The sequence below is a fragment of the Cydia strobilella genome, chromosome 5 (assembly GCF_947568885.1).
Source record: "Cydia strobilella chromosome 5, ilCydStro3.1, whole genome shotgun sequence".
NCBI lineage: Eukaryota > Metazoa > Arthropoda > Insecta > Lepidoptera > Tortricidae > Cydia > Cydia strobilella.
In genome coordinates, this window is record NC_086045.1 from 4,384,430 (window position 1) to 4,409,716 (window position 25,287).

The 25,287-nt window shown below is 39.8% G+C and overlaps 1 protein-coding gene across 3 annotated transcripts in view; it reads right to left on the reverse strand.

Annotated features, from left to right (window-relative positions):
* The window catches only part of LOC134741304 (zinc finger protein jing), a 167,387-nt gene that overhangs the window by 45,203 nt on the left and 96,897 nt on the right, over positions 1-25,287 (reverse strand). The window contains exon 1 of one of the 3 annotated variants that reach the window (XM_063674048.1): positions 3,281-3,613. The exons of 1 other annotated variant lie outside the window; for it this stretch is intronic. In XM_063674048.1, the coding sequence (XP_063530118.1) occupies positions 3,281-3,300 (20 nt within the window). In that variant the 5' untranslated portion in view covers positions 3,301-3,613. Of the gene's footprint in view, positions 1-3,156; positions 3,614-25,287 lie in introns of those variants that run through there. One more of the 3 variants, XM_063674049.1, reaches the window with a different exon arrangement.

Sequence of the window (25,287 nt, forward strand, 5' to 3'; positions counted from 1 at the left end):
TAAAATTTTGCTACAGATGGATAAACGTTTAGATCTAAAAAAAAACCGGCCAAGTGCGAGTCGGACTCGCCCGCCGAGGGTTACTTTTTAGTATTTGTTGTTATAGCGGCAACAGAAATACATCATCTGTGAAAATTTCAACTGTCTAGCTATCACGGTTCATGAAATACAGCCTGGTGACAGACACAGACCGACAGACGGACAGCGGAGTCTTAGTAATAGGGTCCCGTTTTTACCCTTTGGGTACGGAACCCTAAAAATGCATATTTTATATATCTACGGAAGATCATACAACGGTGCATTCCACGAGAATGTCCCTTACGAAACGCCGTTCTTCTAATAGATCTGAAAATGAAAAGGCTGAGAAAATGATATTGGGTCTGGTAATAATTCATGATGAAGTAAGTACATATTACGGTACGGTACGGTGTTCTACTTACCAAACCTAAAATCCAAAGAACAATAACGTATTGTTTTACTAACTGAATTTTTTTGTACCTAACCTTTTTTTGTTGTGTATTAGGTGTAGGTACCTGTACCTAAAAGTGCATTTGTTTGGAATGCAAAGGACAAGCCGTGGTTTTTCAACAAAGACCATGGTAATTTTCCCCCCCACTGCGTAGTCCGTGCAGTACTAATTAATGATAAACAACACATTCTTAAAACTTTAAACAAATAAACCAAGCAAGTTAAAGAAAGTTCCAAGAAGTTGAAGTAATAACGAGATTAAGTTAGGTAGTTGAGTAATATGAAACAATTGAAGAAAAAATAAAAGTCGCCGCAGTTGGGTCGCGTAATAACTTACTTTATATGGCTTTTATTTCAAGTCGATACCTCCACGCGTTCCCGAGATAAAGGGTCTCGACAAAAAAAGATATAAATGTGAGAAATAGATATAAGTAAAAATATTTGTACACCGACTTCACGGTAGAATATGATGGAACTTGCATTAATTCTAATTTAAGATCACATGAATGCATCATATTCTGACAAATAAATACATTTCATTTCATTTCATTTCAGAGAGACGGACAGACGGACGAAAGGACAACAAAGTGAAGTTTTTCCTTTTGAGATACGGACCCTAAAAAAACAATGATAATTTAGTAAAAGACCCTAACTAAGTAATATTTTTTTGCTTCACATTGAACAAAACTAAAAAAAAACCGGTCAAGTGCGAGTCTGACTCGCGCACGAAGGGTTCCGTACCATTAAGCAAAAAACTGCAAAAAAAATCACGTTTGTTGTATGGGAGCCCCACTTAAATATTTATCTTATTTTGTTTTTAGTATTAGTTGTTATAGCGGCAACAAAAAATACATCATCTGAAAATTTCAACTGTCTAGCTATCACGGTTCATGAGATAGCCTGGTGACAGACGGACGGACGGACAGCGGAGTTTTAGTATCAAGGTCCCTTTTACCCTGTTTTTACCCTTTGGGTACGGAACCCTAAAACAATGTTCTCGAAATCGGAAAACGTGATAACGATAACTTTGAAACAGATCGCAACATAAAATAATCAGAAGCAGGAAAATAAAGCAAAAAGCATCGAACGAAAAGGTAAACGACACAGACTGGGAGTTTGTTTATTTTGTTTGTCACACATTGAACATGACTAAAACGTTATCCATGTTGATGTTGATGCAGTCGAACCCCGACAACGGAATGTACATAGTACCTACTCCCCGATACTGGATTTAAAAACCGGTTGGAATAACATCATTTTTTTGTACTTGAATTTATTCATAAGCTGGTTGCTATAATTAGCAACAATAGGTATGCTAAAAGTGAGCCTGTTTTTAATTTATAAAGATTTCAAAAGTAATTGTAAGGTTTGAAGATATAAAGATATCAACCACTCAATGTTATTATGTATCTATTTCCGGTGTGATTTGCACAAGCGCTTGAGGAATTACAATAAAATTATTTATACACACCTTGATCACGAGTCACGTAAGGGAATAACCAATCCGTGAAGACCGGTGTTTCAATGAGTTCCTCTATACATATATCAGGCATGTTTCCACATGTCCTCCTAGGTTCAGTTATGGGCGAGTAATTAATGCTGTCGGAAGACTAAGCACAAGGTGTTGAGTACACCTGCCTTTTATGCTGGGCGCTGGCCGCTGGCACATTTATCGTTAGTTGTAAGATGTCAATTATGGATGAATTCTAACAAAGAGTAAAGACGCAGTATGCCTAGTAATTACATGTTTTACAATATTTGCGTCACTAATGTCCAATAAATTAACACCACGACAGAGAACGGGGCTCGTTTTTATAAAGTTCGGTCTAATTTAAGATGCAGTTTAGTGACATAAAATTTTGTGTGACGCTAAACATACTGGAGTGCCTACAAAATACTGATTACCAAGAATTCTAATGCCAAATGTATATGAAGGAATAGACAGATTTAGTGCAAACCTCAGGGTTGCTCCTATGATCCGGTGTATGGTTAACAGATGGAAAGCGTATGAAAACAGCGACGCAGTGTAGTCGAGACATTCTGAATGCAAGGCATCCAAATTGGATTATCGCAAGGCGCCGGACGCGAATCAAACATTGCATGTCAAGAAGATATTGCCGTCAATTTGCGTAATCTTAGTTGCAAGCGTTAGCAATAAATTTGTACAATCCAGTTGCATATTGAGCGAAGGCAGCAGTGCAACATTACTGGTCATGAATATTTATGAACGCAGTGTCCGCATAATCATCCACTTCACGAATTTGCGTGATGAACGCTGCCTACTGGCGTTCACGATAGCGTGAAAATTGTGCTCAAATTTTTGCTCCATAAGGAATTTGTATTAACCGTTTGAAAATAGAAATGGGTAAATCGAAAAACCTATCGACAACGTACGTTTATATTATCTGTTCTAGCGAGTTTAATATACGATAATGTCGATAATCTTTAGGAGTCAGAATCCTGCAGTGAGTCGTTTCATTTTAGTCATAATGAAGGGCAGGTGTACTCTCAAAATAAAATTTGTAAAAAATCACACAGCCCGTTGCACGGGACAAAAAAACTCCCCTACGTGAGCTATGCGAAAGGGCGACAGTAATTGTTGAAATACCCTAAAAATGAAATGTTTCTTTTTTGTAAAGAACACATTTTTACCATCATAAACACGTCTAAAATTTCGGCACTGCTTACCAAAATTTGCCTAGAGCTCAAGCCGCCAGAGCAACCTAAAACGGGCACCAGTTTCAAGAATCCATTCCGTCGATAAATCCACATGCATGGTGTTTTTTTTTGGGACCGAGGTCGGGATAATCACCTCGGTCGGTGGCGTAACATAACTTCTCATCGCCCAGCAGCGGCAGCGCGGTCAGCTCCCGGCGGTAGCACTGCACATCCTCATGGCTCACACACAACACTGGTAGGGCACGGCACAGGCACTGTTGACACTGATTGGGCACTGGCACTATGTCACTGTCACTCGGGGTCGGGTCGAGACGGGCGGCGCGCACTATCGACGCCGATGCATTGGCGCGGTCCTGGCCGCGCAACAGCTGACGGGAGGCGCAGCGCCCCCCGCGCGCGCTGCCGCGCTCCCCGCGCGCTCTTCCTGCGCGCGCAGCCGGTGCGTGCGCCACCCCTCGTCCCTCGCTTCACCTCTAATCCATTATTTACGGACCGTCGACCGGTTTCAGGCGCGTTCGCTCTGCCTGCCGCTTCACGACGATCGTTCAAATTTAATGCCCTTCCTATGTCCGGCCTCTAATGCGATAAGATTACGGGCGTCGAGCTCGGGATCCGCATGGCGGCTCCAGGCCCGATCACATTAAAATAACAAATCACGACAGCAGAAAATGCCAGAAGGGATATTATAGTCGGGAACATGCAGAGCATCTTAATGTTCTAAGTGTACGGTGAACGAACCCACAAAGCAAGCATTGCCTGGCACTGGTACTAAAATCGCCATAATCTGTTGCACGCCACAAATACCTTTTGTGGCACTAAATCACTTGAAGCCATAAAAAGGTTGTAAAATTCGTATTGAAAAAAGTAGGTTAAACTCGTCAAGTTCTATCGCGTATATTTCTTACTTACATCTCTCGGAACGTAAAGTGCCTGTCAGGTACATAAAAACTTTCTGGTTGACCCCTCTTGTGGTTGGTTTATCTCCAGGATTTATCTCGTTTCCTTGGAAACACGTTTAAAAGATATTCGTTATCGTCATTCTCAGAACGTAATAACATTACCATTACCGTCAAGTCGACTAGAGGAAATTATTCGATCATAATAGTTATGCTCTATGTATTTGTATGGCTAAGAAAATACAGTATGTCTTTCATTTAGCCATCACTAAAGGAACGTGTTACTTAACGATTAAGATTATTGATTAGGAATTTTCAAGCTTCATAAGTAATAAATAATAATTATCATCGTAAAATTCGTAAATCGTTTAGTTACAAGTATAAATGTTATCTCAACATGAATAATGCAATGTCAGGCTTATTAATTGGTAGGTGAAGCCTACTGGAATCATGCGTAAGGAAGGATACAGGGGAAGTGACTTCGATGCAGGAGATGCAAGGACAGTAATAAGACCGACCTTAATTAGTTAACCCACTTGAGATGAGTATAAGTATAAGCGAGCACCAAAATAAACGTGATATTAACAGAACGGAGACCACCACGACGATCGGCCGCATAGATTGCGATCTTCACAGGAGCTGTATGAGAGCATACAAAACATTAGATACTGTATAAAGTACACGATTTTCTCGCTTGGATGGATGTCTCGCCGGAGGGTAGTCGCAGTGTTCCATTACAGTTCCCGGTAACATTAGCGTCGAGCTATCCACTTTCCACTTTCGGCCGACAGCCATAGAAATCACGCAGTTCGAGGAACTTGGTTACCTGTGGGCCCGTGTGGCGCGCAGCGAGCCAAGGTGAACGTTCGGGCCAAGGACGGCCCCGGGCGGCGGGAGGGGCCGGCGCGCGTCCCGCGCCCCCGACACTGTAAAAACGATCCCAACCTTCGGAGCAACCAGGCAAAAAAGGGCCCAAATGGAACAAATAGAAAAAGGAAAAAAAACAAATACATAATAGCTGGCTTAACAGAACTCTTCAGGCATTTCGATGGTATAATTAGAAATGATGTACGATTTTCGTAGAGCATGTCACCTGCGCCTACGCACGCGCAGCCTCGGCTATAATGTAATAGACCAGCGATAAAAATGACTAACGGAAGAGGTGCGGAACAAACCAAACGGACAACGGTCCAGTAATTACTCCGCACAACAGAAAATAAATACAGTACGGCTTTGTATTTCATAGTGTTAGGACGTTCGAGGCATTTAATATTCTAAAGCCGTGGGCATCTCCGTTTCAATTATTCATGTCTGCTTTCATATTCTTCAAGCGTAAGCTTTGAGTTTTTTGTAAAAGAGTGAGAAAGACTAGGGAGCTAGGTACGTTAAAATGCCAAGACCACTTCCTAGACGTCCTGGTCCGACCGGTTTGGCCGCACATTGTAATAATTCCCTAACACAAAAAGAACCGAGCGAAACACCCGTACGGCAGTCTCTTACGACTTTCATTATCATATCTTGCAGGATGAAAATTGTATGAGTGGAAAAACTAAACGGATTCCAACATAGCTCAGGGAGGCATACCTCACGGCAAAAACATAGGTACTTAAGAACCTAACAGGACCTGGTGCTTATGTTCATAGAATTAATTAACAGGATTGAAGAATTCATTGCTTCATGTTTTTTTTATTATAAACGTTGCACAGGTTGCACGTCAGACTTCTGACCCAAAGGCTTAAGGACACTGTCATAATGTAAAAAAATACCTGTTTTCTTATTCTTTATAAAAAGAAATCCATTTCGTTTACATTTTCGAAGATATCGCCATCACAGAAAAGACTACATTAAAAAGTGAAGTTAATCTATGTATAGGTAGTTAAGTAAGACCTGTTCAAAGGGTGTTTAAACAATTCTAAGAAACTGATGGTAGACGATGACGGACTGGAAATGGTCATAAGCCCGGGTTTTCTAATAAATAATACAGAGAAGAACATCATAGCTGCGTTGCAAAAAACGCCTATTACCCTGTCTGTACTCATCATCATTCGCTTGCCCTTATCCCATTCATTTGGGGTCGGCGCAGCATGTCTTTTTCTTCCATACCTCTCTCTCTCGCCCGTCATTTTATCACTCACTCGCATTCGTTTCATATCATCTCTCACACTCCATCCACCTTTTCCTCGGTTTTCCTCTCCCGATACTTCCCTCCACATTCATTCGTAATACCTTTCTCGTCACATGCCTTTCATCCCTCCGCATTACATGTCCCATTGCATTACCCTGTCTGTACTATATTTAGCCAAAAGTGCAAAACGTACAAATGAACAGTGCAGTCCTTAAAAAAGTTACTCTAAGACCTACAAATAAACTAAAGTACCTAACTAAAATGCAAAACAGTGAACTGAAGTGAAAACCACATCTACCATTATCCAAGAAAGCGATAAAGCGACTAAGTCAACAATATCGAATTTGTGGAAAAACACCTTATTCCTCCCAACTGATCTGATGATGATGACTCCTCGTATGAAGCAGAAACTCTTAAACCATAAAACTAACGCCATATCAGTTGAAAACTTCAAGTCGACTACTAACAGGGTCCTATAACAGGGTACAAAACCGGATGGCAGTCATTACAACAAAATTACGAAATTTCTGGACTTATAAAATCAAAGACTCAAAACTGCGTACATATATGTTGTTTATTAAATTTGTAACAAGAATTTAACGATCAAACAGTTGATTTTTAACTGTTGTGTAAGATTTTGTGAAAATTAAAATGGGTCATTTTTTTCTAGGACATGCTTTATTCTCTTTCAGGTTTGAGCTATAAGTTAGCGCAAAGTTTTCATATCGAAGTTACATCAACCTTCATTATTAGAATCTCCAGAGTCATCCACACGCGCGTGCAAGGAAGCGTGACATTCTGTGCTCCTCTAGCGTAAACTCCGGCGGGCAGGAGGGAAAGGGACGAGGTAATGTTACAGTTAAGCAGGAACTCTATTTATATGCAAATATAACCTCGGAGTCGACACTCTACACCTGTTTGCGTATTCTCGCCTTGTCGCTTGTTCACTCAGTCTGCAAGTAGGTCCTTTGATGAATTTGATGATACACTGGAAAACCTTCGCAGATTGTAAACCAATAATAAATTTAATTTGACCACTGGATTACTACTACTCCGGGGTAATATAAGTGACGCATTTGAGATAATCATGTCCAAGTTTAATTATTTTATTTAATCTTAATAAGAAAAATACATAAGTCGTGTCAGGCAAACGTGTTATTTTTGTCGCTTTGGTTAATGGCGAGCTTTTAAATATATTGGTCTCGGAGAGTTTCGCTCGCACTGAATATATAAATGCACTGACATCTCTAATCATGGTGTTTTTGTAAATTGTAATAATATATGCCTGTCATGAAGTCGGTTAGAGTTCTCTTACAAATCGCCTATGCAAGGTCTCACCAATAGCCACCATTCACCAATACCTGGATATACTTATACTTGACATGATGAGGGTCTGAACTGAGAATGTTACTGGGTTCTGGATTAAGATTTATTGTATCTTCTTATTCTCTTACGGAGAGTGGCAGTCATTAAGTACAGAATTTCCTATGAAAGGATATTCCTTGTCTAGTCTCATGTGCCATGCTCTTTAATCTTGTGCACACTCAAACACGTGTTGATGACATTATTCAAAGTGTTTTCGCAACTAACGCCTTACTGCATATTTGTTGAAATTTGAACTTTAATATCTGTCAAAAGATGCGTATGCGGTAAAGGGTTAAACGGTAAATAAATCATAAGTTGGCACTTCGTGTTTAAATTGTTTGACGAGTGCTCGGCCGATGTCAATAACACCGTTCGAGGTTCACGTTTAGAGTAATATATGGCGTGGAGGGCGCAGCGGCATCGGCATCGGGCTCGTTTATCACGGGAGATTGGCCCAACGTCCTGTACGCAACCATACCCAGTATAAGGAGACTCCTGGATTTGTAAGAACTTAGCTTAATCAGAGGCCAGGTACATAGTGGTTTTCCTGTATATGGTTTGGTTTGAGAATAACGACGATAAATGGACCGTATTTGTCGCCGGGATTATCGAATTGGTGCAGTCGGAATACCCGAGTACTAAGCGATGCATTACATTCGGTAATTACCCATATCTTTAGCTTTGTGTCTATTAGCATTTAGCAAGATATTGAACTATTATGAAAAGATATGCTAGATGTGTTTTATCGCTTGCTATAATATAATAATAACAGCTTTGCTTTTGAGAGGGTGACAATTTCATAATCCTTTACTCATAAAAAATACCTTCATTCATGCAATATTATCTACCCAAGATAATAAACACCATATTATCTCTAGCTTACGCTGAAGTCTCCTCATGTTTGCTTCATAAAATTTTCATGATATTTTAAAACATAAGTATATGTGATATATTATTAATCTATTGTTTATAAGAAAAGAGAAATCCACGTCAAGTGTATCCATTACCGTCATATTTCGCATCCCAACGTGCGAAGGTCAACAAAGAGAAGAATCAGAGCCCCGCCGTACATTTGTCATACTCTGACGCCGCGCGGTATCCTGAGTGCATTTCTATGTAACCTACGTCTGTCCTTTCACAAGTATCTATTTGTTTTGTTTACAGCTGCGGATTATGAGTAAGTAATCCTGCAGAAATGTGACGTTAGTTTTATACTGTGTAAAGGTACCTAACTAATATATGATCGTGCTGAAGAGACTAAATTCTGGGTAATGAGTATTTAAAAAACTTCGCTGCCGTGATTTAGAAACTCTTCAAGCCATCTAATATTGTCTTCGGTTACCGCGATGTCCGCGATAGTTACTCATGAAATAAATAAACTATGGAAAGGGATTATATCGCGTATAACCCGAGTCACCCGTTAACCACGAACGCTGTAAAGGGTTCTAAACGTCGGGTTATTATAAATTCATTAATACGCGATATAATCCGTTTCCATAGTTTTATTTTATTAAAGCTTCTAATCGTCTTTGGTACACTAACGGCACCTGTTGTTACACCACGTCTCTTTCCTTCAGTATATTAAATATATCGGTTTTTCATATATACGTTATTTTGCTCCACACGTCTTATTTAATTAGAATTTGCTACCTAGTTGTTTTCTAGAAGAGGCTTATATTTTTTTATACTCCGGCTTTGTTATAATTATTTTCATTTAGGTAGGCAATGAAGAGTAGTATTGTATGTGAGGCGTAATTTATAAAACGTGTTTGTAGTCGCGTGGCAAGCCGGCTGTCCGTCATGCTTATCGCCGGAATATCATATCGCGTCACGGAGCCATCGGCCGCGGGAGCGACGCCCGCCGCGTCCTTATTCGTCCTTTTGGACGATGCACCGAGCACCGACAAACACACGGCATGTGGTTTTGTCGAACAAATTGTTGTTTTTGAATGGATTCTCTTATCACCAGCGGGGATAAATCATAGAACGATCCTTCCACGGCAAAAGTTACACAAGATATCATTTTATTGTGTAAATTGAAGTGCAATGAACCAGAACAGGATTGCTCAGTTTACCAAATTCAAGAGGCTTCATCTTTACAGTCCTCAACAAGGTAAAAAATTATTTTATAAAATTCCTTTAGGTTAGGATAGTATGAGAAATATTAACCTAACCTAACGAATGATGTGACAGTGCTTACCTAATTCGTTCACCTTGACTGCACTATGAAACTGCAAAGGGAAGGGATTCTAGTGCAAAATCGATCATTTATCAGCTGTAAGATCAAACGATCGCACAGGCGTTAGAACAGTAACAATCGGTTAGTTTGTAGTAAAATCGACCAACACTTCCAGAGCGTAGAAGCAGCGCAGAGTTGTCAATTAAGGAGTTTCCGCCCATCTTCCCCCGTTTGCCACCATCTATGTATTTCCGATTCGCCCATATTTAGAATTGAGAGAACTGTGCCAGATGTGAACCTGTAAACTATGAATGGACGTATCATCAATAGCCATGTGTATTAGTAGCGTAACAGTAACGAGCGACGGTTTATGACATAATTACGTTTCAGCCAGTCAATAGTCAATTGTACTATGTACTTACGTATAAATGTTTTCCATTTCGATGCATTGGACACGGACCGTTTTGAAGTTGAAAACAAACTCATTACGGTGACGCTTGTTGAAATTCGTGTAGCGGCGCGAACGTGCACGTTTTAATTATTTATTTAAATTTTCAGACGGTGTTTAGCTTGCAGCCGTGAGCCGGCAGCCTAATTTAAGCTTTGTTAATCAAAGCGGGCAGAGCGAGCACTCCAACTAGGCAGTGTATTCTCGACGCTTACCTTTCTTTGCGCGAATGTTCAGAAGGAGACCGATGTGAACTGAGAGCTTGAGATCTGTCATAAGTAAACGCAAGAGAGGGCTCTTGTACTGATTCCCCTAAGCATTTGACGTGGTATGTTAGCGATTGGAATCCCCGACGTGTTTCCTAATAGACGGGGATTAAATCTCCGCTTACGTAGCTCTTGAAGAGTGCTTTTAGAATTTACTTAGCTCGTAACGATATTAATAACTCGACGGAGCACCTGAGATATGAATAATAAAGAGGTTTCATGTTTCTTAAGCTGTCGATATTGCTATAGAATCACGTTAGATATCACGAATCAGTAGTTATACTGCACATAAATTGTAATTATTGGTCTTCTATACAATGTACAAACAACAACCCCAACGTGTTTTGCTATAGACTTTTATAATGTATGGGCTTTTATGCATGTAACCTCAGTAGCCAGTTTTTACTTCATGTACTTCCATTTATTTTTAATTCCTGAAATCAATTTTAGATTGGAGGTTAAATCTTAAGCAAAAGTTAGAATGAAAGTCGCACTTTGATGTCGGTCGGTAGCCGAAGGCGCAGTCGAATTCGGAGGGTGAAAACGCCCGAGGCGTCGCAATTCCGGGAGAAAAGTGTATTCAAACCAGCGTCACTGTGGCCTGAAGATCCCTAACGAGTACGCATAAGCAGATAACCTATCTTAAATACCTTTTGAGTCTCCTTTAAATAATTAGAATAATACCCTAAAAAGAGAGGCCGCCATCGCCAGCCGGATCGAGTTTTTGGGCAAACTATCGTAACATCAAGATCCGTAACATCTCCAAAGGGTACTGGAAGCAGTCAAGTGACAATCGTTTACCTATAGAAAACAACAATCGAAACTTAAATAATCTATGGAAATGATGAAGTGACTTCGTCACATCTGTCATCCCAATACAGTTTTATTTCTCAATTAGCGTTGGGTGATAAATGGCTGACATCTTAGACACGGCGTCAGGTCCTGAGCCCTCGATTCGCCCGTGCTATACAAGCGGTCGGAACGGAACACCAAGGCGCGCCGCGGCGGCACTATACTGAAGCGTCTCCTGGAGTCTGAGTCTGACCTACAAACGCTTCTCCCGTAAATATTTTGTTGCGCGTTCCACCCATCGAATATTTATGGGCTATGGAGCGCCGTTCCGATTAGAATGCCGTTTTATTGCAATATTGAGCGTGTCACAAGCTTATTTCGTACGTCCCGTATATATCTTTGCATATTTTACAATTCGGGATTGCATCAGAAGGAATTTGCGATGAGATGTATTATTGGAGTGTTTTTGTGAAATGTATTGTTAGCTTTTCTAATGCACGCACGCAGAGAGATAGAACAATGTGAGATGAGAATTGTGCGGAAGTATATATTACGAGTATGTATACTCGTACACGCAAAGAACAAAACTCTATGAGCGCGATTTAGTACCTCTACATAAGCTTTCCCTGTGATGCTTAGCTAGCGCCATTTGTAAATGTTACGGCGAATCTTCCCTACATTCCTGCTTGATAGAGGTGTTGATAGACTAAACATCTTGGTTTTGGGAGAGGTATATTTTTGCGAAGATCACGAAAATGGTAGACCCTTTTATGGTTTCCGCGAGACAAAGGACCGGTCAGGCCACACACGGCGCTGATAATTAAAGCGTCATGCTGGCGGTCGAGAACTAATACCTAACAGCGTCATTGGTAGACCTTATCTCGTTGCAATAAGCTTTACGAATGGTTAGTTTGTGCGCACGATGGTAGGTACGGCCTAGCCGAACTAAACGGCGCAATTTTCACAAGTGATTAACGTATCGTCGTTAAACGCAGCCGCAGCACTGTTTGGTTAAAGAAAACACTAAGATATCCTATATACCTATAAACATTTCGAGTTTACTTGGCGATGGCACTCCAATAGTAACGCATCCGATAAGAGACCGCTACACCAAAATCCACGAAGCTGTTTAGGATACGCGCTTAACTTATGTCGTATTTTGAAGTGAACGGCGGTTAAAAGTGCTGTGAGGAAAATAATGAAAAATTCAGTGAAAATACAAAAGTTATGTAAGTTTAAAGATTTTTTCTTACAATCTTAATTGTTTGTAGTATTTTGAAAGTATTTTAAAGACGACTATAATTATTTTGTAAAAATGAAGTATACAGTTAAATCTCCAAGGACGTTGCCTATCGCGTTACACTACACGGGGGCAGTTCTGGTCAGAGTTAATAGATGGTGTTGCCATCCACACGTTTACGATATGGCCACTGTGTGCAAGACTCCGCAGTAATGTATCGTGTAAGAGTCCGCGCGTACTCTTACACGCCAGCGGCTGATTAATTACAAAATCTACGGTTGGTAGAAGAATCTCCAGAATGACAGATAGCTCAAGCAACTGATGATACCGATGCCGTTTCCGATGACATACAAATTTCCCAATCAGCTAATGATGACCGACCACAAAATTTACCTATGTGAAGATCTCACCAAGTACAAATTGCACAATCGGCTGACAATCTACAGTACACATAAATTAAGTGGAAAATTCACTGTCTTGGGTGTCTTGGTTGTCTTGGGGTTGTGTTGGGTGGGTAGGGCTATTATATGGTGGAAATATTCGCTGCATTGGGTATACGGTCTTGGTGGCTCAGATGGTATAGAGCACTGTACTTAGTGATCCAGTGGTCGTGGGTTCAAGTCCCACCCAAGACGGTGAATTTTTCTACTTAATTTATTTCTAAGCTTAGCATCGTTCGCAGACGTTTCTGCTTGATACAATATTAATCTACAGTACAGTAATTGAGGCACATATTTTCCAGGCAGCTGCTGACTTGGTACAAAATATAGACGGTGAGAACGACGCACTTTGGCAATACTTCGAATACCTTTGGCAAGACCTTATGTTTAATGTCTGATCAGTTGCTAGTGTTGACAGACAGAGCGCCGTACATCACCTGCTTGTCTCCAAATTCCAAATGTTGAATCTCCTTTTGTACCGCTCGGAGATATCGTCCCCCTACCATGCGCTGGATTTATTTCTACGCGCCTAGGTCGCGCGCCATACATGATATCGAGGGGGCCCCTAAGAAAAGTGCTACATGAAGTGCGAAAAATAGTCTCCATAGCCCCATCTTCAAAGGACCTAAGGCTTGTTAAAGCTGAGGGTCAAAGAAAATTATTTTATGACCTCTGTAAGTAAAAAAAAAAGTTTTTGACTTGCGTACTCTTATCGGCGCAAACGCGTACTCTTATCCAATAGGAGTTGTAAGAGTACGCAATTCCCATTTTTGTTAATTGTTTATATTATTAAAAAAATATCTTAGTTTTGCTACTTTTCATGTCACTATGGAAGATTATTCAATTATTATTATTTACAACGACGGGACTTAATCGCGTAAAATAAGTATTAAACCCACCTCCGACGTTTCGAGGACGGCGTTGTCCCCGTGGTCTCGGAGAAGACTGGCTAAAGTTGACATCAACATCTTCTAGGCGCGCGAGTTTTTCGAACTACCCGCACTTGGTCTTGTTTATTAACTTGAACGTTTTGCGCACTAGGGATGTTACCGGGTCGACACACAACACTCACAATATTCGATTTTTCAACTTTCGATATTTGGTTTCGCTTACACTTAGAACCCAGTCATTAGTAAGTGTAAGCGAAACCAAATATCGAAAGTTGAAAAATCGAATATTGTGAGTGTTGTGTGTCGACCCGGTAACATCCCTAGTGCGCAAAACGTTCAAGTTAATAAACAAGACCAAGTGCGGGTAGTTCGAAAAACTCGCGCGCCTAGAAGATGTTGATGTCAACTTTAGCCAGTCTTCTCCGAGACCACGGGGACAACGCCGTCCTCGAAACGTCGGAGGTGGGTTTAATACTTATTTTACGCGATTAAGTCCCGTCGTTGTAAATAATAATGAGTAAAAATCGTGAAAGTTTAAATCAATTATTCAATTATATTTGGAATGGATTGGATAATATACAAATTCATAAATACATAGAAAACATCCAAGACTCAGGAACAAATATCTGCGCGCATCACACAAATAAATGCCCTTACCGGGATTCCAACCCAGGACCATCGGTTTCACAGGCAGGGTCACTACCCACTAGGCCAGACCAGTCGTCAATATTTATGTCCGCCACTAGTCCAGGCGTGGAAGGAGCATCGGCAGGAAGAGGTCGCAGCGAGGTCTGCGGCGACGATGACAACAATTTTCTAATCAATCGACCGACCGCCGACGCCGGTCGCCTGTTTGCTGCTGTGACCTATAGTTTTATAGCCGTATATTCCTATTGCTTAGACCGCGGTCTCCAGTTAGTGTCACGCGCTTTATGCACACACGAATACAGGAACGTTTCTATACAACATGACGCTCGCAGGCAGGATATGGTATCAACGGAAAAACAAAGCCTCATGGAAGACAGAAAAAAATAGTCATTTTATTGTAACTGACCTAGAAATACGTAACAACAATGCGTAATTGGTTTGTCCGAGGCGCTTGGTAAATTTTGGGATAACAATCCTAACATGACGTAGACGCAGGGATACATGCAAATGTAAAACCACAAAAGTCAAACATATTAGAAAACTCATAATCCCTTGATAAATAACTCTTCTCAATATTCTCATAGACATGATGGAATGGATATAAGAAATTACTTGGGAGTATCACTAAATTATTAAGCCAAGTCTTGAGTCCACTTATTTTGCATTGGAAGTTCGCGAAGATGTATTTACAATTACATGTAGGTATTGTAATTGTAGTAAGAGTGCTTAATTAAATTTATACTCATTTGCGAAGTGCTTAGAAACAGAGCAGTGTTTTCTGGAATTGTATATAGTCATTAGGCCCAAGTGCTAATATCTGTAGTACATCCCCCAGCGCATTTGGTCCGCCGTGGGGCATAAATCGTGTTTAAGAGCTACTAAAGTTTAATATTTATGTGACATTGTGCCGTCAGCGGGCAGTTAGTGTCAGGTGTGTCGATGGAAAGGGCCTAGACTTTATTTAACCAAATGTTCAACTTTAAGTATAATTTGTGACGAGTCACGTTAGATTAAATTATATATCTTGTACAAATATGTAGGTATATACATACTTGCTACTTGCCCATAACCGTCAAAATATGCCCCATAATTATGTACCGGAATTTGTAAATGAAGGACCCACGATATACCTATAGGTACGTGAATGCATCAATCGTATTTGTGCGTTAAATTTACCTACTGTACTATTCGATACACAACTTAAAATATATGTGCCGATACCGAGTGCGTAAATAACGAGTTCCATTAGGCGGTTGTGCCGACATCTATATTAATTAGCTCTAACGATCTAGACCGCATATCTCGGCCCGGCGCACACACACACGCGAGTATTTTTACAATGTTTATCCCACGCCTAAAAACATCCGGCAAAAACGCGATGTCATTTTCATATCTTCGTTAACGCCATGAAAATGAAGATTTAATTCCGTGCGGGCTGCATGGTGTAATAATTGAATCACTTTATTTTAACTTGAAACAGATATTTTCAGGAATCGTTTTTGTGTGTATGTGAAAAGGTAGTTTATATCAATGCAGCAAGGTTGTTAATAGGTAGTTTTCGCCGCCCCAGCCCCACTCGTATTATGTAGATGCACCGTACGAGAGATAGGACGGACGGTGTAACGGAAATGTGCCCGCCAAGGCTGCGGGTAGACGATAGGATAGGAACTGTCCTATTAGGAAGTGTCCTCTCATCTAGTGCCCTATTTATGAGGTTGGATGTGCTGCTATCTATCTACTATGTAAAATAAACTTCGAGACATTGTTTGTCGTGGAGCTAACTCCTAATACGAAATGTAAAATAGGGTTAGAGAGATAAGAGGCATGCTAAATAAAGATAAGAAAGTTTAACCCGAAAACATTTTGTTTTATGGGATTTTTTTAGTGGTAAAGGTCGAAAGTTATATTTTAATAGCCATACAAATAAGAGCGAAAGGTTATCTAATGATAGTAATGATTCCAAAGAGTTTGTTTGACACATTAGCCAGTGGTAAAGGTCGCAACTTCCTAACATTTTAATTGCCACATAAATAAGATGACTAAGTTATGCAGTAATCGTAAATTATCATGCAGTGTTCCTACGAGCAGGATTAGAAGCCCAAGTTATTTTTATCAGCGGAAACAGTATAATCAAGATACACGACGTCCCGCGACGTGTCCAAACATCCGCCGTTTGTTTTACTGGAAAATCTCACAACTATCATAGATAGCGCTCGATTTCAATTAAACATTTAATACAATAGGCTATTCTCATTCGTCGGAAAAACATAATCTGTTGAGACGTAATGACAGAGAGGTATTAATTAGTTCTTGTTAAAACGAGGGTTCTTTTAAAACCTCTTAACTAAATCGTAATTTTAATTTGTTGGACATAATGATTATATTGTAATTTTAATTCTAAACATATTTTGTGACTATGACTTAATTATATAATGTATTTTCTGATGTCATGTAATATTTTAAGAATATTATCAATAAATGAGTATGAGTATGTACATATGCGAATTAAGCAGATGCTGACCTTTTTGAAAAATTGGTTGTATTTATCGTATGATAATGACAAGATCAAGCATTTGGCTCTTGCTTCGATTTCGGACTTTGTACCTATCCAATAATCCAACCGAGTCCGAAATCGAATGAAAAAGAATTCTGTCTATTGTCGTTACCGCGCGTACTTCTTTATTTAATGTACTTTTTACGACTCTTAGTTGGTATTCTTTAAATTTAATTAATGAATTCGTCAGATAAATACTGCGGTCGGGAATCGTTCCCTCCGGATCCGTTGCTCCATAGAGTTCTAGAAAGTTCCACAAATCCCGGCCAGATAAAGCACGCAAGTACTTTGTAAACTAATTTGGGAAAGTGCTTGCTTCTAGTTACACACCCCTATCCTTAACGACATGGAGAAAGACTTAAGGATCGCAAACCACGTTTTTTCATAAGTGTTGTTGAGGACTTTTTGCCTTACGCTGCTTGTGAATGTAATCAGTTTCAACACTAAAGCATCCAAAATAAACGAACCCAATTAAATAAATACCAAATGAATAATTAATACGTGAATGTTAATAAAAATGATAAACAGTGCGCGGTGTCAAGTGTCATTATGAAATTCAAATTGGTGAGCGCTGGTTTTTTGTAAAGGAACCCTTTGGGATCCAATTATAAATATTTAAAGTGTGTAAACGTAGTCCGCCTGTGTAATTCAATTCGCCGGGCGGTGTAGCATTTCTTATTGACAAATCCATTAGGTATTATAGAGCTAGGGCGCTGCGTATACGTTAGAGCATTAGCTTTTGTAAACATGTGCATTTGTGCAAGACGGAATCCTTTGAAACATATTCAGTTTCGTAAAGTAGAACTTTAATTTACAGTATAATCTATATTTCTATATGGTCCACCACCATTCATATGTTTTCTACAGTAGAGTACTAAAGCGCTATAGGGATGATGACAAGTTAGCACTGTAGTCGATATAGGAATGGTAACGAGTTAGCACCGAGGACTATATATATATTTATGTCAAAGAAACATCGCAGGGGGGGGGGGGGCAGAGGGGGCAAGTGCCCTGGCGCCATCCAACCGCCGCCAAGCCTTATGAACCGATTTTGCATGTACAACCAGCCTTAAAGTTTATAGTCTATGATTGTTCATTATTTTTAATATGTGGGTATTTTTGCACTTTGTAATTTTTCCTCAGTCACCCGTTGACCACGAACGCTGTAAAGGGTTCGAAACGTCGGGATGTATTATAAATTCAATATACGCGATATAATCCGTTTTCATAGTTTTATTTCATGGGTTTTAGTTTTATTGATAGCTCAATTTTGATGTAAATTCCGCAGGGACGGAACGGTCTATTTAAGGATACAAGACGGGGCTTCTTATTATTCAACGAACGATCTATGGAAACGTACGCATTGGTGATTTTCAAATTGGATTCGGGGGAAATTTTCATCCGGCATCCGGCCTTTGGCGTGCGCTAAAGTAGCGCGCCTGCTCTCAAAATTTCATACTTATAAAGTATGAATAGGTTTAAATTTTTCGTCCATGTTCGCCTAAACATAAGAAAAATTAGAATAACGACGGGCCTTCTTTGGTGCAGGTAAGGTACTTTACATTTTTTGTTATAAAATATTAAGTTTCATACTCTGTCAATCTTTTAGTTTTAAACTGATTTCGTGGTGTCATTGTACTTTGTCTGTAATTGTTAAACGTGTTTGAATTACTCCGGATATACCCTACCTAAAGAACGGTCAAAAAAGTTTATCAAACCTCTGCGATTTATGATTCATGGCTCGAATATCCGTTTCCGTCGAATTGGCAAAGTGTTTAGACAAAGCTTTGCACACTAAACGTGGTCGAGCGCGGACTTCCTACTTCATTCCCGTTAGAACAGCCAACACGTGCTTGTATGCAAATCCTTAATCGACTTGTTGCTGGATAGAGAATAGCCGTCAGATATGTTACTGGAGTGAACTAAGGCTTGACTTGACATAAGGTATACCCGGGTAAGACCGGACTATTTTTCGGCGAGTTGGAACCAAAAATATATTAAGTACTCATTTCTCACTAAATGTTTATTGCAATGATAAAATAGAAAAAAAATATTTATTATTAATTCACTTAATGCCCCTTAATAGAATAGTTTAGGAGTAATCTACACTCAAACTTGAATTACATTTTTTTAAGACTCCAAACCGAAAAACCTTCTTGGACTAAAACCGGACTAAATGCTTATTCGAACGCAAAAGCAAGAACAATAAGTTGCATATGTTGAAAAAATCCGGTCTTTTCCATAAAATTTCAACTTTTCACACTCTTTTTTAAACGTTCGTAACACACAACTGACATTAACTGAACGGTTACTACAATGTGACAAGAGGGGCGGGATAAAATGGCGTCACACATTGTATTGCTATGTAAAATAACTACTACTTTGGTAGCAATTGTGATACTACGATCTTACCCAGGTACACCTTAATTTTGAATGCAATTTGCTTGTTTACATATTTTCCTGAAACTTGAACCCTACAGGAATCCTGATACCCGACCCGACCCAGGAAGCCCACGTGAACTCACGTATGCCGTAGGGCCACGGCACACTATTCATGTATGTTCTGTCTGTTTGTTATGCAGCCTAATGGCGGGCCGGGTGCTTTGATCTAAACGCATGTGCACGAGACGTGCCGCTGCCAGTTTACTGTTCGAGGAACTATCGCTAATGCGTGGAATCGAATGGGTTTCCGTTACCGGCGTTGTAAAGTGAGAAAGTGCGACATTGTTTCTGTCGATTTATCCCTGTAAGGCACGGTGGGATTTACTCAATAATCTTTAACCCTTTGCAGCTAACGCTAAGACTGTATAATTCAAGCTAGGTAGTAAGATGAATTTGTGTTTGTGGTAGCTTAAGAAAATCGTCAATAGGTAGAAAAAGATAATCTTGGCTTAAGGAAAGCCGCTAGCTTATGGTTCCAATTTTCAATAAAACTTATTTTGGAAATTGAAATAATGATTGCCTAACTGTACGAGCGGATGAAAACACGTGGTTATTTTGTCACTATTCATAAGATTATGCTTGTTGGTAAAAATCGTTCGCTCACCTATTTTTGCTTAAATGCTTAGAGCGATAAACGGAACCACAATTACCCCGCTCGCCTGTTTAATCCAAGTAAATGTCTGGTCTACTTGTCTAAGATCCATCTAAAGACGAAAGCCAAGCCGTAACCGGTACCGCATTGCCTGGAACTGATTATATCTAGTCTCTCGCGTGTTTAATGAGTAGGTTAATCTTATCAGGAACCAAATCTATCACACCTCGAATGTATGCAGAGTTATCGGGCGTGTACTATTTCCCGGTATAAGTTGTTCGTACAAGACCGGTCGGGTAACCCGACCGCATAGTGACCAGGTTGTTGTTCCGTTGGCAGGCGCGTTCAACGCTCCAGCAAACCAGTATATTCGGTAGGGTAATACCGGTACTGATCTTCTATAATAAATATGTACCGGAACTAGGTACTGGGTTTTAAAAATCCAGTAGACGACGTTCGACTTTTAGTGTTTAATTGCAGTTCTCCCATATACTGTAACCTTTCCGCAAACAGACGACCGGGGTCATATTACTATGTCAGTTTAGTTTGCGGATAGTATAGGCGGTCTTCACATTGGATGCAGATCCGCGCACCGCTTCGTTGTGTAAGCGGGACCTCGCTATATATATGTGCATATGCAGAAGTCGTCGGCAACATCAAGGGTCTGCTAGGCTTCCTGGAAGAGTTGAGTTGGCAAGAGTAGTGCCGTCAACCCATCACGCAAAATAGGCGCATTATATGACGTCGAGTTGCGGAAACCAAGCCCGCGAAAACCTATAACCTATATATGTGCATAGCGCTGTCTAGCTTACACACCGGACATTCATCCAGTGTGATAATCGCGACAGATCTAGGGGTCACAGGGGTCTGGTTCGCCGGAGCGTTGGTCCGGCGCGGGCGCGGCTATAGCGATCGGAACACTCGGCCAGGGTTCGCGTTCGGGGAAGCGTCCGCGTTCCCACGCGGCTGCGCTTGCGCTCGTACTCATACCTGCGGACAACGAACATGGAATAAGTGTCGGATAATTACTTCATCAAGCGGATACCGAAGTCGACATTTGTGGGTAAAAAACTTAAGAAGTGACCCTCATCTATGTAATAGTTGTGTACGGAACTACATAGTCTGCAGAACTGCCAACTTGTTAATTAACAAGCCAAAACAAAATACTTCTTCAATAGACCAAGGCACTTTTTGGGTACTTAAACCATACATTACTATAGTCTGCCCACGAGATCCTAGATATTGTAGGGAAGCCACACAACATTCCACTTCCGCACTTGAAAATCCTCAGAGCCCGTTGGCAGACCGTATACGCTATTAAGGTTATCTTCCTCGGCAATCTTTCATCTCTATGATAAATATTCGTGAAACTGAAAGATGACCGAGGCGCGTAACTTTTACCACAGCTAATCTGGGAGTATGTTTAGTGAAACTATGACCTAATCGTAAGAATAACAATACTTAGTACATAATATCATTTAGTACCGTAAGTACCGTAGTTCGTAAAGAATCCTTTAGGTTGTTTCGATAACGATATAGGCAAGCTATGCACTAACACTCTTAACCACGACTGGCCAATTATTGGCAATTAAGCAATTATAGTGGACCTTACGTCTTTTCAATAAGGGACTGTCAGTTCACAGTGTGGACGACGGTATGGTGGTTATTTAAGTTTTTAAGCTCTTCTATGGAATCGACTCCGATTTACTGCTAATAAACTGCAATATAATGTATCTCTATTATATTAGTCAAAGCATAAAAATATGAAATAAAACTATGAAAACGGATTATATCGCGTATATTGAATTTATAATACATCCCGACGTTTCGAACCCTTTACAGCGTTCGTGGTCAACGGGTGACACACCCGTCACCCGTCACCCGTTGACCACGAACGCTGTAAAGGGTTCGAAACGTCGGGATGTATTATAAATTCAATATACGCGATATAATCCGTTTTCATAGTTTTATTTCATGAGTAACTATCGCGGTAACCGAAGACAATATCATAAAAATATGACTTTTATCTTAGTAGCACAGAGGATTAACGTGTGCCTGGAAACTCCACCGTATAATAATACTCCACGGAACTTCCTACCCTCAGGCAGCATTAGGTGCACATCAAAGGAACCGTTACACTGGGGCCACGAATCAAGCGAAGAACTATAGTGAACACTACTTTTATATAATATAATTCGAAATATTGTCTACTATAGTTGTTATTAATGAAATAAAACTATTTTAACGAATTATATCCTATACGACATTATTCCTGGACACTTACCAGAGAATTTTTTAGGTTTCAGTAATTCCCAAACCCTTTTATTATTCACAACGACGGGACTTAAATTACGGGACGGGTTATAAATTAAGTTTTAAATTTACCTTCGACGTTTTGAGGACGGCGGTGTTGTCCCCGTGGTCTCGGAGAAGACTCAGAACGTCGGAGGTAAATTTAAAACTTAATTTTACGCGATTAAGTCCCGTCGTTTTGAATAATAATGAGTAAAAATCGTGAATGTTTAAACCAGTGTGCAGTGTCGTGTCCCGAACCCTTGTGTCCGGTATGGTCTATTCTATAGTCTATGCTTTTAGAAAAAACTATAGGTGTTCACGGTATCCGGTCCGCTTGCCATTGATTTACCTATTAGCTTTTTTCCATCGTCGTCAACCAAACACATTTTCACGTAATCGCGTTTGGTAGTTTATTGACGTAGGTCGAGAATCTCACAGATTTATTTCGCACTTACATCCCCTTCGTCCTCGGACCGAGCATTCCGCTCGATTGCCCTAATGCTATTCAGCGTATAACACATTAGTCAATTAAAATTCAGCAAAGGGATGACGCTCAGCGTATGGGGAACTCGATTCTGTCCCCTTCGAGCGGAAAATATTTGCTAATAAAAATGTTTTTTGTCGTATTGTTATAACTGGGCTATAATCCTCTAAGCATATTTAGGACACGCGATCAAGGAATTCTTGAGAAACATCTAAGTGGTCAATAGAAAGATTCGGTGAGCGAGATAAAGTTCAAATGTTGATGTTAGAATGAAATGGAGATAAATAATAGCGTCCGTCACAAATTGACGGACTAGAACTACAAAGACTATCAAATTGTACGCCTCCACAACAGCTGATTTGTAATATCGTAGTAGCGTTGTCGCAAACTTTGTGGCCCTTGCAAGCACAGGAAGCGAGTCACATGGGCTGACGTTCAATACGGGCGAGGAAGCTCGCGTCCGGCGCACGGAGCCTAATATCAGCTGTAATTACAATAGAATCGAGGGAGTCGAAATCTCTACTGAACCACTATAAGTGCTCTAAGATGGTTGCTATGAATCTCGAGGGTACGTAACACTAGTTTCCACGAGATCTCGATTCGTGCAAACCAATGGGATGGACGGCCAGTTTGCGAGATGCGGGCAAGATTTCGCACCATTCACTTGCCTTGGTTGAGAGTTGAGACAGATCTTATTTTAGAGCATCAATTTAGAAAATTAAAGCTTAATATAAATATATACCTAATTAGGTTGTAATTTTCCAATTTGCTGAGTGAGTTGTGAATTGTGAATGTGTAGCGATTTAGGTAAGCAATAATTTATTATCCCCAAAAGAGTTAAGGTAATGACGCTATAATGTGAATCAGTGTGAGGTAGGTACTCCTAAACTTACGTTCCCCCTCCTATGTTTACTTTTGTTCATAGTGTACAGACAGTCATCAAATCATAGTGCTACAAATCCGCGTAGTTTCACATATTACTACAGTGGGCTTACTGTTAACGAACCGCCTGCAACACAATGATATCGCGCGTTTCTAGCTCATCTGTTATTGTTGGGGATACCGCGAACCTCGCTGAAAGCTTTCATTGTACCTTTGTTCGGCATTGTAAACAGTTTGAAAACTAAGCGTGATAAATAATAACTTGCGGTTAGTTTAAACAATTACACTGTAGTAAATACTGTGTTTAAGTATTGGACTACTGAAACTTGAACTGAATGTTTTGTTTTGAATCATAAAGCTTTGAACTCGAATGTTTGCTCACTGAATCAAATAGCTTCACGCCACGATTCATAAAAAATATTTAAAATTATACATAATTGTACACAGAAATTAGGTTCCCATTTCTCCTGTGGACATACCCAACATGCCAACGTTAAGGGTTATAAAGCCTAATTTTCTGATTAAACCCTTATCCGCATAGAGGAGTATACTAATTTTCTATTAATCTGGGTCATAAAACCAATACATGCTTATATGCACAAAAGTTGTTAACTGTTGTCCATGGAGGAAACAAATTTGTTTTTTTTGTATGAAGAAAGTTATGGTGTAACATCTTTGCAGTTGTTTTTATTACGCGATGTACAGCGACGTTGCCGCTGTAGGCCGGGACGGGCGCGGTCGCGGACGCACACAATGCTAACTGCTAACTAGCTCTACCTGCAGCTTGTTTGCCGAGCCCGGCTCTACTACACCCGTCAGTTTCATTCCATTGTCATGTTTGAACAGGAGTTTGAGACCATATTGCGTTGTGTAGAACTCGGGTTTCGGTGTAAATACGTAACGAAACTTTGCCGCATGGGAAATGTTTATTAAAGGTTTCTTAGCTTGTTTTCAAGGTACATACAGTACTTGTATTTACTCTATTTGATAAACCTGCAAAAAGCGGACTTAAAAAAGTAAAGATAGAGTATTCTTCAAATGTCAAATTTAAGTTTGTATTTTTAATTTAATTATTTTAATTTAATGTACTTGTTATTAATTTTTTACAAACATTAACAATAGATTTTAAGTAATTATGTACTCTAACCAATGGATCATAGAAATCTGAATAAAGAAATTATATTATAAATTATATTATTATTTACTAGGCAATGAAGGCGAAACATAGATAATGTTGTGCATTTTATGAACAGTTTTCATAAATTTTAATTAATTTTAATTTTTCATATTCCATATAACATCAGTGCAGATTTCTTGTTTGTCTGACAAGAAGCTGATATTTATACACGAAGGTTTACAGTGATGGTATAAGCTAAGGCATATACTTAACTGTAACTAGCAGCTCAGTCCTGCGAGTACAAGACATAATCGTCTTTGGATCGGCGTCGTTGTGAAAAAGGAAAGTGTAAGGAAATTGCTTTTAAAAAGCAAGTGAAAAATGTGTAGGTATAAGTCTCATTGAAATAACTATGGATCGTTTGACAGCATATGCAGACTCATAAAATATTTGAATAGATGATGCCACTTTAGAGCAGCAATATC